General features: G+C 39.4%; 1 protein-coding gene across 1 annotated transcript; it reads left to right on the top strand.

Annotated features, from left to right (window-relative positions):
* The first annotated feature begins 4915 nt into the window (after window positions 1-4915).
* Window positions 4916-13662, top strand: LOC125276012 (glutathione S-transferase A-like). The gene is made up of 6 exons (XM_048203411.1): window positions 4916-5138; window positions 5285-5350; window positions 11394-11499; window positions 12545-12663; window positions 12977-13065; window positions 13177-13662. Exons 1-6 carry the CDS (start codon window positions 4971-4973, stop codon window positions 13307-13309), a joined length of 681 nt encoding a protein of 226 aa, XP_048059368.1. The 5' UTR covers window positions 4916-4970; the 3' UTR covers window positions 13310-13662.
* Window positions 13663-14772: the final 1110 nt, after the last annotated feature.

The raw sequence follows: 14772 nt of genomic DNA, 5'->3' as shown, positions 1-14772 counted from the left end.
GATGAGGAAAATATTTACCATCATTACAAGAAATAAAAATATGGTTCAGTTTTAAATTAGTAGTTTGAAATAGGATTAATTGTTTACATTTTAGCAGATTCATTTCAAATTAAATTAAAGGTTACATTACATCTTGGTTTATGCATGTGTGCAACTGAATTCAGCAACAAATGCTAACTCTTTTGCTTTAAAAATGGAAGTTTTTTGGTGGTTCCAACTTTCAAGTATGGAGAAAACATCATTAGAGTCATTGTTTGCCAGAGGAAACAAAAACACATCATGCTGAATATGTTCATAGACCTGTGTTCAAGTCATTGTATGAATTGTATGTTTTAATCAATAGAGACAAAAAAAAAAAAAAAAAGTGTAAATGAAATGCATTTATTTTTTCATTGAGGTTTTGATTCTGTGAATCTTGGATTGATTCTCAATCTTGAAGGGAGGCGGAAAAGAGGGCGGGATGGAGGGCCAGGTCCATGGAAAGGAAGGTGACCCAAAGACGAGTGGGGCAGATGGCCAGAATGAAGAGGACTGGACAGATGGCCGTGTAGACGGGCTTGAGAATCCTCACGGTGGAGCAAATGACCACCATTGAAGATCAGACGGACATAAGAACCCCCACAGTGGGACGGGTTTGTGAACGGCCTCTTTGGCGGGGTCGAGACAAGACGAGATAGACCTCCTTTATAGACCTCCATGGCCATAACTGGACAGTCAGAAAGTTCCAATACAGCCTCTGTGGCTGGATTGAGACAGAACAAGAGTTCATCAGCTGGGAGTGCATCATTGGACGCTACCACTGTGCAAGGAGCTGAAGCGAGTGCTACTGCTTTGTGAGGTTCTGCAGTATAAGCCACCACCTCTAGGAAAATTGCAGTAACCGCTGTTACCTCCAAAGGTTCTACAGCATCAGCTCTGGAAGATCTGATGAGGCGAGGCGAGGCGAGGCGAGACTCTAGATCTGATGAGGCAAGACTCTAGGAAAGCTGATGAGGTGAGGCGAGACGAGACATGGCTCTGGAAGATCTGATGAGACGAGGCAAAGCTCTTGAAGATTTGACGAGACGGGATGAAGCTCTGGAAGATCTGACGAGACTAGGCGAGGCTCTGGAAGATCTGATGAGACAGGAGCTCAGAAAAGCCTTCCAGGGCGCTGACTGGAATGTTCTTTCTGGTCATGTTAAGATGGACAGGAAACTCTTGGACGACCTTCATGGTCATGTCAAGACGGACAGGAAACTCAGTGACTGCCATGAGGCTGGATTCTAGGACTGGAACAAACTCTGGACTGGACTGGACAGATTAAAACAAGCTCAGGAGCAGATTCAAGGACTGGAGCAGGCTCTGGAGCAGACTCATGGATTGAAGCGGGTTCGGGGACTGGAGTTGATGTGTGCACAGCCCACACACACCCAATAGCAGTGGCCATAATGTCCAACGCTGCAATCTCTGATGGTTCAGGTGTGGCAGCCATCTTGGCTGAGGGCTCTTGAAGAACTGCTGAGACGTGACAAGGCTCTAGGATATCTGCTGAGACGTAATGAGGCTCTAGAATGATTGTATTGTATATACAGTAACAGAATCCGATGCCGCCACCATTCTGTTATCAGGATCTGTTGAGGGAATTACGGGGTTTGGAAAACACAGAGAGTTTCGGGGTTGCATAGCATAGTCCATAAAGTCTCTCAGAGTGGAACTTAATTTTTCCTCAGGACACCAGGATCTTAAAGGGGGGGGTATCACACACAGTTTTTTTCCAATTTCATGTTAATCTTGAGTACCTATAGAGTAGTATAGCATCCTTCATATCTCCAAAACGTCTTTAGTTTTAACATATATATAAAAGATACATACGCTGTACCGAGTATTTCCGAAAACAGCAGAGTGCCTGGAGGTGTGTCGTTAAGAGCGGAGATAGCGTGAAGAGCTGTCACAAGCACACGCAGCTTTTGTGTAAAGATCGGCTGCAAGCTATCAATGGTCAGCTAAACAAATATATTTAAACACACGCAATACACCATCGTGTTATCCATGGATAACTTTTGAATCACTAAAAGGAATATGTGAATAATGAATTTATAAATCCACTACATTCGTGTTGTTTACATTATATGCACACAGGTGCCTATTGCCAACAAAACAGACATTTGAAGCAGTTTTACTCTCCACCTGCTGTTTCGACTCATGACTGGGATCATTACCGCTGTGACCGCTCCATCTTTCAGCTTCAAACGGTCTGTAAAATCCAGGGTAGAACTGGGCCTTGTTTATAAAACCATAAGCGACGTTCCTGTGGTCTCAAGCAGCAGAAAAACACAAGATATTCTCTATTCATTTTAACCAATAAAAACGTGATTGCAACTATCAGTTTCTATGGTTAATGGCAAATATCGAGAGCGCATCAATGTAATGTGAGATCAACACTCTCAGCTCCACTTAACGCTGAGTTCTTTGGGAAGCAAGGTTATCTTTCCCTCACAAACAAAAACACACTTCTTTGGTGACATTGTTGATTTTGTGAAGCCCTGTGACCAAGCCACTGGATCTTGACGGTGGCTGAGTATTCTGTAACGATGGCGATTATGACGAAAGGGTGGTAGATCCAAAAGCAAGCTTTATTAAAAGAGAGCGAAGTCAAAGAGGCAGGATGTCAAACACCAGCATACAGAATCAGAATAGGCAAGGCAAGGAGTAGTCAAAAATACAGGCAATGGTCAGTGCAGGCAGCAAATGAGCAAAAACAAAAAGTGAGTCCAGGGTCAAAAACACAGATAGGCAAGGCAGAACACGGAAAGACATCTACTAGGAAATAAGCCAACAACAGCGAAAACCACGGGATACAAATGAAAGCCAAAACAATACTCTTCTTCTTCTTCAACAGCGGTTGGCATCCAGCTTAATGGTGCATTACCGCCACCTTCTATTCCGGAGTGTGGATCAGTCCAAAACAATACTCAGCAACGAGTGCAGCTTATAAAGGGTTCCTGATGGGAAACAGGTGTGAGTGTGATCAGTACCTAGCTGGGGGATTGTGGGAAATGTAGTCCAGAGTGAAGTGACTGCGTGTGTGCAATGAAAAAGTCTTAGTGGTGAAACGGAGACCTCTGGTGGGGAGTAAAAGGAAGCAGCAGTGGGCGGAAATATGACAGTTATTACACTGCTACTATAATAAAACAGTTACTACACCTTTACTATAATAAGTACACTGCTACTATAATAAAACATACTCACTATACTCCTACCAGAATAGTCTTATAATGAAGGCTTTGTGAACCTACACCAATTACTAACACACTTTCTATCATGTATGAGCCCATCTGGGGTGCGTTTCCCAAAGCGAACTATGGTCGCAAGTTCCGTCGTTACCAATAGAGTTCAATGGGACTTACGACCATACCCTGATAGCACACGTACATCTCGGAGACGTCTATTTGATGTGTGTGTTTACGTCTGGAAGACGTATTTTTTAGAGCGTTTGCTCATCTGCAATACGTCTATAGGACGTTTCCTGTCAGATGTCAAATAGACGTTTAGAAGATGTCTTTAAGATGTTTATGATTTAGAATGTATGTAAAACTGACATCTTAAAGACGTCTATCAGATGTTTGTAAACAGCAGATGCGTTCCAGATGAAGTGATCTTTAACATACATCTTGCAGACGTATGTGTGCTATCTGGGTAGTTGGCTAACGATGCTTTCGGGAAACTCACCCCAGAGTAGGTACTGGGCGGGGCGGCAGCCAGATCCTTCTCATCTTTTTGAATGTCTTGTTCTAAATGTTGTAGCCTGTTATGTCCTTAATGTCTAATTAAAAAAAAAAGCGATTGACTCTTGTGAAACTTCGATTCGTTCCTGACATTCATCTGATTCTCGGTGTAATTGAAATCGTTATAACTCGACCGTATGTTGCTCGTGAATCACGTGTTGATGTTCGTTAGTCACCGTTGATGTGAACGGTCGCGCGCAGAACGAGTCTCTGATCGGATCTCTGGAGTGAGGATCAGTCATAGGACTCAGACTGTTTTGACCTCGACGAATTCCCCAAATCTAGAAATCAACTTCATAATTTGTGATAATGATGGACTGCGTTCGCGCTCTGCCGTCATATACTGGTTAACAAAACGCTAGTTCTGTTCGAACTTTTGTGGAGCTTTTATCATAAATTAAACAGTAATTTAACTCCGCAATCATTAGTTAATGATTGCGGAGTAAAAACAATAGAAATGAATTAATATCAGTCTGTCTACTTCAGAAGAGCGTTGTTCCAGTTTAATCTTCGCTTTAAACTCGATATTTTCTTTATCTGCAGTGTAGATCTGTGTTTCTCTTCGTGCTGTGAATGTTAAATCAATGTTTATTGCGTTATTTTAGTGCCGTGTGTTTTATGTGTCACGCCTTCTAGTTTTTACCTCAGCTCGTGGAAAAGCTCTTTGATTCTTCATCTTTCTTACTTTGTCATGGTCAGTAGCTATATGTCAAAGGTGCACAATAGATCATTATTAGTATTTGTTTACTTTTATTTATTATTAGCTAGCATTATTATTATAATTTTTTTTTATTCTTTATTTCTTAAACAATTTAGATTTATAACTATTTACAACAAAGCCCAAGATCCGCCCACATTCATAAGATACAGAGACAAGAGGGGAAAAAAGAAAAAAAAAGAAAGAGGGGAATCATTGTTTAGAGGTATAACCAATACCTCTCAAGATTTCAAGAGGTCTGATAAAGTCTCAGGTCCAACCAAAACTGTACTGTCCTTCTGGTGGCGCCATGCACTTTAGCTGTGGTACATTAGCTAGCATTATTATTATTCGTTATTTTATTTCGTGAACAGCAGTTGTTCTATCTCCGGCCAGCAGATGGCGAATTTTAGTCACAGCCGTCCATGACGTATGTATGACCGATCAAAATCTGGTGTCCTCACAGTTACAGCCACATTTCCTGAATAAACTCGACATTAACAGTCATGGCGCAGAATATGATGCTTTACTGGTGCTCGGGCTCTCCGCCGTGCTGGAGGGTCATGATCGCGCTGGAGGAGAAGAAGCTGCAGGGATACAAACACAAACATCTGTCGTTTGACAAGAAAGAACACCAGAGTGCAGAAGTGAAGGCTCTCAATCCCAGAGCTCAGGCGCGTTCAGCTGCTTTACAAACGCGTGTTTGAATTATGTGATTTCTTATGATTGCATTAAGTGTTTTATACATATGCAACTTTAATGAATCGACAAAACATTTGCCAAACTTTTGTTTTAATATTGCACTTTTATTTATTTGCAGGTTCCAACTTTCAAGCATGGAGACCTCATCGTGAACGAGTCTTTCGCCGCGTGTCTGTATCTGGAGGTAAAACTGTTTCATTATAGAAAGGCGTGGCGAGAATCTGTTCGTATAAATAAATCTGTGCCTAATTTTAACTCACACAATCCATGCGGGGAAATTAAGCCTGACTGAATCCATGGTATGGATGAATGGTAAATCTTAATGACAAAAAAAGTCAAAGTTATGATATAAAAGTCGAAATTATGACATATGATGCCATACATAAGTCAATATCATGATACAATAAGTAGAAATTGACAGAAAGTCATAATTATGACATACGAAATCATTAGATGAAAAGTAAAAATCATAACATGCAAAGTCATAAATGAGACGAAAATCGAAATTATGATTTCATCATTTTTTTATAATTTTTGAATGTCATAATTTCAACTTTTTATGTTAAGGGCCATTAACAAAAAGTATAAAATATGTAATTCAGTGTTTTTGCATGCATTCTCAAATCTTGTGTGTTTTCCCCCAGAAACTGTAGCATGAGTTCGCTCGCAAAACAACACAAAGATTTTGCGTGTGAATGCAAAATTTCTAGCGGAACCCGTTCTGTGAAAGAACTCAAAAACATTTAAATATATTTTAAACTCCCATCTTTTTTTTTCATCACTATGTCAGTTTAGGGCAGGGGTGGGCAAACTCGGTCCTGGAGGGCCACTGCCCTGCAGAGTTTAGCTCCAACCCTAATCAAACACACCTGAATCAGCTAATCAATGTCTTCAGGATTACTAGAAAACTACAGGTAGGTGAGTTTTATCAGGAATGGAGCTAAACTATGCAGGGCAGTGGCCCTCCAGGACCGAGATTGACCACACCTGGTTTTGTTCTCTATAACAAAAACAAAATATGACGAAAACAGAAATATAAGCAACAGTAGCAACAATAACCAACAGCAACCGCAACAACAGCAGCAGCAATATAAGCAACAGCAGCCGCAATAACCCCAACAATAACAGCAGCCGCAATATAAGCAACAATAACAGCAGCCGCTGCAATATAAGCAACAATAACAGCAGCAGCAATATAAGCAACAGCAGCCGCAATAACCCCAACAATAATAGCAGCAGCAGCAATAACAGCAACAATAACAGCAGCAACAATATAATCAACGGTAGCAACAATAACCAACAGCAGCAGCAATAACAGCAAAATTAACAGCAGCAACAATATAAGCAACAATAACAGCAGCAGCAATATAAGCAACAGCAGCCGCAATAACCCCAACAATAATAGCAGCAGCAGCAATAACAGCAACAATAACAGCAGCAACAATATAATCAACGGTAGCAACAATAACCAACAGCAGCAGCAATAACAGCAAAATTAACAGCAGCAACAATATAAGTAACAATAACAGCAGCAGCAATATAAGCAACAATAACAGCAGCAACAATATAAGCAACAATAACAGCAGCAACAATAACAGCAGCAACAATATAAGCAACAATAACAGCAGCAGCAATATAAGCAACAATAACAACAGCAACAATATAATCAACGGTAGCAACAATAACCAACAGCAGCAGCAATAACAGCAAAATTAACAGCAGCAACAATATAAGTGACAATAACAGCAGCAGCAATATAAGCAACAATAACAGCAGCAGCAGCAATATAAGCAACAATAACAGCAGCAACAATAACAGCAGCCACAATATAAGCAACAATAACAGCAGCCGCTGCAATATAAGCAACAATAACGGCAGCAGCAATATAAGCAACAATAACAGCAGCAGCAGCAGCAATATAAGCAACAATAACAGCAGCAGCAGCAATATAAGCAACAATAACAGCAGCAGCAATATAAGCAACAATAACGGCAGCCGCAATATAAGCAACAATAACAGCAGCAACAATAACAGCAGCAACAATATAATCAACGGTAGCAACAATAACCAACAGCAGCAGCAATAACAGCAAAATTAACAGCAGCAACAATATAAGTAACAATAACAGCAGCAGCAATATAAGCAACAATAACAGCAGCAGCAGCAATATAAGCAACAATAACAGCAGCCACAATATAAGCAACAATAACAGCAGCCGCTGCAATATAAGCAACAATAACGGCAGCAGCAGCAATATAAGCAACAATAACAGCAGCAGCAGCAATATAAGCAACAATAACAGCAGCCACAATATAAGCAACAATAACAGCAGCAGCAGCAATATAAGCAACAATAACGGCAGCAGCATCAGCAATATAAGCAACAATAACAGCAGCAGCAATATAAGCAACAATAACGGCAGCCGCAATATAAGCAACAATAACAGCAGCAGCAATAACAGCAGCAGCAATATAAGCAACAATAACGGCAGCCGCAATATAAGCAACAATAACAGCAGCCGCTGCAATATAACCAACAATAACAGCAGCAGCAGCAATATAAGCAACAATAACGGCAGCCGCAATATAAGCAACAATAACGGCAACCGCAATATAAGCAACAATAACGGCAGCCGCAATATAAGCAACAATAACAGCAGCAGCAATATAAGCAACAATAACGGCAGCCGCAATATAAGCAACAATAACAGCAGCCGCAATATAAGCAACAATAACAGCAGCCGCTGCAATATAAGCAACAATAACAGCAGCAGCAATATAAGCAACAATAACGGCAACCGCAATATAAGCAACAATAACGGCAGCAGCAATATAAGCAACAATAACAGCAGCAGCAGCAGCAATATAAGCAACAATAACAGCAGCAGCAGCAATATAAGCAACAATAACAGCAGCAGCAATATAAGCAACAATAACGGCAGCCGCAATATAAGCAACAATAACAGCAGCAACAATAACAGCAGCAACAATATAATCAACGGTAGCAACAATAACCAACAGCAGCAGCAATAACAGCAAAATTAACAGCAGCAACAATATAAGTAACAATAACAGCAGCAGCAATATAAGCAACAATAACAGCAGCAGCAGCAATATAAGCAACAATAACAGCAGCCACAATATAAGCAACAATAACAGCAGCCGCTGCAATATAAGCAACAATAACGGCAGCAGCAGCAATATAAGCAACAATAACAGCAGCAGCAGCAATATAAGCAACAATAACAGCAGCCACAATATAAGCAACAATAACAGCAGCAGCAGCAATATAAGCAACAATAACGGCAGCAGCATCAGCAATATAAGCAACAATAACAGCAGCAGCAATATAAGCAACAATAACGGCAGCCGCAATATAAGCAACAATAACAGCAGCAGCAATAACAGCAGCAGCAATATAAGCAACAATAACGGCAGCCGCAATATAAGCAACAATAACAGCAGCCGCTGCAATATAACCAACAATAACAGCAGCAGCAGCAATATAAGCAACAATAACGGCAGCCGCAATATAAGCAACAATAACGGCAACCGCAATATAAGCAACAATAACGGCAGCCGCAATATAAGCAACAATAACAGCAGCAGCAATATAAGCAACAATAACGGCAGCCGCAATATAAGCAACAATAACAGCAGCCGCAATATAAGCAACAATAACAGCAGCCGCTGCAATATAAGCAACAATAACAGCAGCAGCAATATAAGCAACAATAACGGCAACCGCAATATAAGCAACAATAACGGCAGCCGCAATATAAGCAACAATAACGGCAGCCGCAATATAAGCAACAATAACAGCAGCCGCAATATAAGCAACAATAACGGCAGCCGCAATATAAGCAACAATAACAGCAGCAACAATAACAGCAGCCGCAATATAAGCAACAATAACAGCAGCAGCAATATAAGCAACAATAACGGCAACCGCAATATAAGCAACAATAACGGCAGCCGCAATATAAGCAACAATAACAGCAGCCGCTGCAATATAAGCAACAATAACAGCAGCAGCAATATAAGCAACAATAACGGCAACCGCAATATAAGCAACAATAACGGCAGCCGCAATATAAGCAACAATAACGGCAGCCGCAATATAAGCAACAATAACAGCAGCCGCAATATAAGCAACAATAACGGCAGCCGCAATATAAGCAACAATAACAGCAGCAACAATAACGGCAGCCGCAATATAAGCAACAATAACAGCAGCCGCAATATAAGCAACAATAACAGCAGCCGCAATATAAGCAACAATAACAGCAGCCGCAATATAAGCAACAATAACGGCAGCCGCAATATAAGCAACAATAACAGCAGCAACAATAACGGCAGCCGCAATATAAGCAACAATAACGGCAGCCGCAATATAAGCAACAATAACAGCAGCAACAATAACAGCAGCCGCAATATAAGCAACAATAACGGCAGCCGCAATATAACCAACAATAACAGCAGCCGCTGCAATATAAGCAACAATAACAGCAGCAGCAATATAAGCAACAATAACGGCAACCGCAATATAAGCAACAATAACGGCAGCCGCAATATAAGCAACAATAACAGCAGCCGCTGCAATATAAGCAACAATAACAGCAGCAGCAATATAAGCAACAATAACGGCAGCCGCAATATAAGCAACAATAACAGCAGCCGCTGCAATATAAGCAACAATAACGGCAGCCGCAATATAAGCAACAATAACGGCAACCGCAATATAAGCAACAATAACGGCAGCCGCAATATAAGCAACAATAACAGCAGCAGCAATATAAGCAACAATAACGGCAGCCGCAATATAAGCAACAATAACAGCAGCCGCTGCAATATAAGCAACAATAACAGCAGCAGCAATATAAGCAACAATAACGGCAGCCGCAATATAAGCAACAATAACAGCAGCCGCTGCAATATAAGCAACAATAACAGCAGCAGCAATATAAGCAACAATAACGGCAGCCGCAATATAAGCAACAATAACAGCAGCCGCTGCAATATAAGCAACAATAACAGCAGCAGCAATATAAGCAACAATAACAGCAGCCGCAATATAAGCAACAATAACAGCAGCCGCTGCAATATAAGCAACAATAACGGCAGCCGCAATATAAGCAACAATAACGGCAACCGCAATATAAGCAACAATAACGGCAGCCGCAATATAAGCAACAATAACAGCAGCAGCAATATAAGCAACAATAACGGCAGCCGCAATATAAGCAACAATAACAGCAGCCGCTGCAATATAAGCAACAATAACAGCAGCAGCAATATAAGCAACAATAACGGCAGCCGCAATATAAGCAACAATAACGGCAGCCGCTGCAATATAAGCAACAATAACGGCAACCGCAATATAAGCAACAATAACGGCAGCCACAATATAAGCAACAATAACAGCAGCAGCAATATAAGCAACAATAACAGCAGCAGCAATATAAGCAACAATAACGGCAGCCGCAATATAAGCAACAATAACAGCAGCCGCTGCAATATAAGCAACAATAACGGCAACCGCAATATAAGCAACAATAACAGCAGCAACAATAACAGCAGCAGCAATATAAGCAACAATAACCAACAGCAGCAGCAATATAAGCAACAATAACAGCAGCAGAGTCACAGCAGATCTATTCTGCCAAGACCAAACATATCAACATTTGTTAACAATAATATACAAAAATATATATTTCAATGTTTTTGCATGCATTCTCAAATCTCAGAGAGTTGTCATGACAAATGTATAAAGAGTTTATATTGCTTGTTGGGAAGTTTTTTTTGTGCTTTGATGTCTTGATGTGCTTTTCTTCATTACCATCTTAGAATAGTTACACATGGATATTTTTGACTTAACTCCAAGAAAAATGGAAAATGGATTCGTGGTTTCCCGAATCGAGAAAGAGCTGTCAATCCTTTCCGTGTCCGGGCCGTGTGAGGTTTCCCATGTTGAGTCAAATTAAGCCGCAGGCTCCACTCCTGGTGGTGCCCTTCCGTCAGTTCCTTTAAGTTTCAGCTTTGCAACCATACTCCCCCCGGAACCTAAAGACTTGTGGTTTCCTGCACGCTGCTCGGCGGGTCATGGGAGTAATGTCTTTTCAAATTGAATGAATTTCAAGGGAGAGTAGTAGTAATAATAGTTTTTTTGTAATAAATGAACAGATCCAAACTTAAGATGAGCATCACGTAAATGTTTGTGGTTTCTAGAGTGCGTTCAAGTCTCAAGGAACCCGTCTGATCCCAGATGATCCAGCTGAACAGGCGCTCGTCTACCAGCGGATGTTTGAGACCAGCAACCTTCAGCAGAAAATGTGTAAGAGATTTAAATCATGAACATTTAAAGCTGATTTCTCCTAGTCTGTTACTTGTCAGAACAATACCAGAGTTACTCGAGCACTCGTGGTTTAAGTTACTATTTAAAAAAACACAAAAAAATAAGTTCATGACAACAAGTGTTTATTAATTGACAGCTTGATGTTTGCAGCCGTTATGTCTCTTACATGTAAAACATTCAAATAACAGGATTCGTTCTGTATTTGATAAAAAGGCAAAATAACAAGTTATAAATGAACATGTAACATTATAACTAGGGATGCTCCAATCAGGATTTTTGCAGCCGAGACGAACTACTGATTCTTTTTTGGCCGATCCTGATCATTCAAGCTTTATATAAGTGATATTTAATCTCTCTGTTGACTGTCACTGTTAACCCCTTACACCCTGAAGGCATTTTTAATGATTTCATGTGATTTCAAGTTGCATATTTAATAACTCTCCAAAAAAATAACATGGTCTCGTTTGATAGAAAACCTTTAAAATTTTGAAGAAAATAGATTTTGATCATGTTTGGAGGTTCTTATGTTACAGCACTGCTGAGAAAACCAGAGAAAAAGTGATGCAATTTATTGATTTATTTTGTTATTTTTTGCTTGTCATGATGACTAGACAGTATATATAACAGGTCATAAATCAAGTTTGGGCTTGTTCAGTCATGTTAACTGCATCTGGGCCACAGTTGATATCTCAAATCAATCAAAAGTTTTGGCATTTAAAACCATAGTAACATTTTTATCAGAAGTCCAAAAACTTCTCCAAACCTCCTGATCTGAGTGTTTTACTGAACTTCTTACATGTGTAAACACCACAAAGCATAAAAATATTTATAATTACATAGAATAAGTAACAAGATCCTGGATGAGTGATGATCTTCCAGCACTGTTTCAGCTGTGGTACGGTAAAGAGGAAATCAACAGTACATTTGTACGACCCATATCAGCAGTCTAGAAAAAGCAGTTTAGTTTCACACTGAGCAGACGATGATCAGCCAGTTATTTTGTGTTGAATTCTTGTGTGTGCAGATGACGTGGCCTTCTATGAGTATTACGTTCCTGAAGGAGAGCGACACGAATCGGCCCTGAAGAGGAATAAAGAGAATTTAATTACCGAGCTGAAACTGTGGGACGGATACTTGGAGAAGGTCGTGTTTTAAGTCAAGTCAGCTTTATCTCTATAGCACTTTATACAGTACAGATTGTTTCAAAGCAGATTCACAGTAATGAACTGGAAAATAACAGAATCAGTGATGCAAACTTCATCAAATATGAGACAAATTCAGCTGTAAAGCATAAAATCTCGTCCTTTATTTTATTTTCCATTTGCATTTACACGATTAACTTGTGATTAATTGCATTACAAAAGCAAACTGGATTATGAACGCCTACATCATGTCTGGTTGGGATAAAAAATGAACCTCAGTCCGTTGAACCTTCCTCTGTTTTCCACATTCGTAGATGGGTAAAGGGTCGTTCCTCGCTGGCAAGAACTTCACCATGGCGGATGTGGTTTGTTTCCCCGTCATCGCATATTTCCCGCGACTTCAGTGAGTGGATTAATAATCAATCCTTCTCCATGACGGCATGTTTGATCATATCGTCAGGTTAAGGTTCGGATCAGAGGCTGGTTTAATGTTTGATCTGTTTCTGTTTGGCAGCTGTCCTAAAGACAGATGTCCTCGACTGATGGAGTATTACGAAATGCTGAAGGATCGTCCCAGTATTAAAGCCAGCTGGCCTCTGGAATGGCTGAAAGATCCTGTTGGTCAGGACACGCTGAAGAACCTGTGAGGAACACGAGACGTCCCCAACACCGCTGGATCACATTAATAATCAGCTTTGATGTATTCAGTTATTGCCTATGCTGTGTTTCCTAATGAAGAAACCAACACAAACTTCTCTCTTACTAATCACTAATTTACACCTACAGCTATTAAATCACTCTTGTCTTGTTTACATCGTGGCACCTTTAATATGTCTGATGTTTCTAGCATTTTTTCTGTCACTTATCTTTGATACAGCAGACCGCTTAATCTGTGCACTTTATTTTGAACAGTTTCTTAAGATGAAGCTCATTGTTATTGTCTGTAATGGAAGATTAACATGTTGTTTGGGATTAATAAAGTTTTGTCCTGTTCAATCAAGATGAGGAAAATATTCATTACAAGAAATAAAAATATGGTTCAGTTTAAAATTAGTAGTTGTTTACATTTTAGCAGATTAATTTCAAATTAAAGTTTTCACATCTTGGTTGCAATTGAATTCAATGACAAATGCTAAAACTTTTGCTTTAAAATTGAACTTTTTTGGTGGTTCCAACTTTCATGTATGGAGAAATCATCATTAAAGCGTCTGCCAGAGGAAACAAACACACATCATGTCCCATTTCACTGAACATATTCAAATATAATTTATCACCAAAAATAAAAAAATTGTTGTAAGCTGAATACGTTCATAGACCTGTGTTCAAGTCACTGTATGAATTTGATGTTTTAATTAATAGAGACAAAAAAAAAGTGTAAATGCGTTTATTTTTTCATTGAGGTTTTGATTCTGTGTTTAGATGAAGCGACTATGAAGAGGAAAAAGAGTTTAAAGCAGCCTTGTGAAAATTAACCATGGTTTTACTTACAAGTTATAATAATAAAAAAAAACAGTTAATATAGTTAAACCATGGTGACAGCAAATTAACCATCGTTTTTCTACACTAAACATGATTACTGTACTTTCATTATAAAACAGTACACTTTTACAATAATAAAACATAGTTACTACACTCTTACTACAATAAAACCATGGTTACTACACTGTTACTATAATAAAACAGTTACTTTACTACAGTTTACCTCTACTATAATAAAAAACATTTTTACTACTCTGCTACTATATTAAACATTCCTATACTTCTACTAGTATATAAAATCACTACTTAAAGGGTTAGTTCACGCAAAAATGAAACACACCCGTAAGACCTTCATTCATCTTCAGAACACAAATTAAGATATTTTTGTTGAAATCCGATGGCTCAGTGAGGCCTTCATATAGCCAGCAATGACATTTCCTCTCTCAAGATCCATTAATGTACTAAAAACATATTTAAATCAGTTTATGTGAGTACAGTGGTTCAATATTAATATTATAAAGCCATATATTTTTGGTGTGCCAAAAAACCACAAAATAACGACTTATTTAGTGACGGCCGATTTCAAAACACTGCTTCAGAAAGCTTCGGAGTGTTATGAATCTTTTGTGTC

This window comes from Megalobrama amblycephala, linkage group LG9 (assembly GCF_018812025.1).
Source record: "Megalobrama amblycephala isolate DHTTF-2021 linkage group LG9, ASM1881202v1, whole genome shotgun sequence".
NCBI lineage: Eukaryota > Metazoa > Chordata > Actinopteri > Cypriniformes > Xenocyprididae > Megalobrama > Megalobrama amblycephala.
This window is presented reverse-complemented; position numbering and strand designations above follow the sequence as displayed.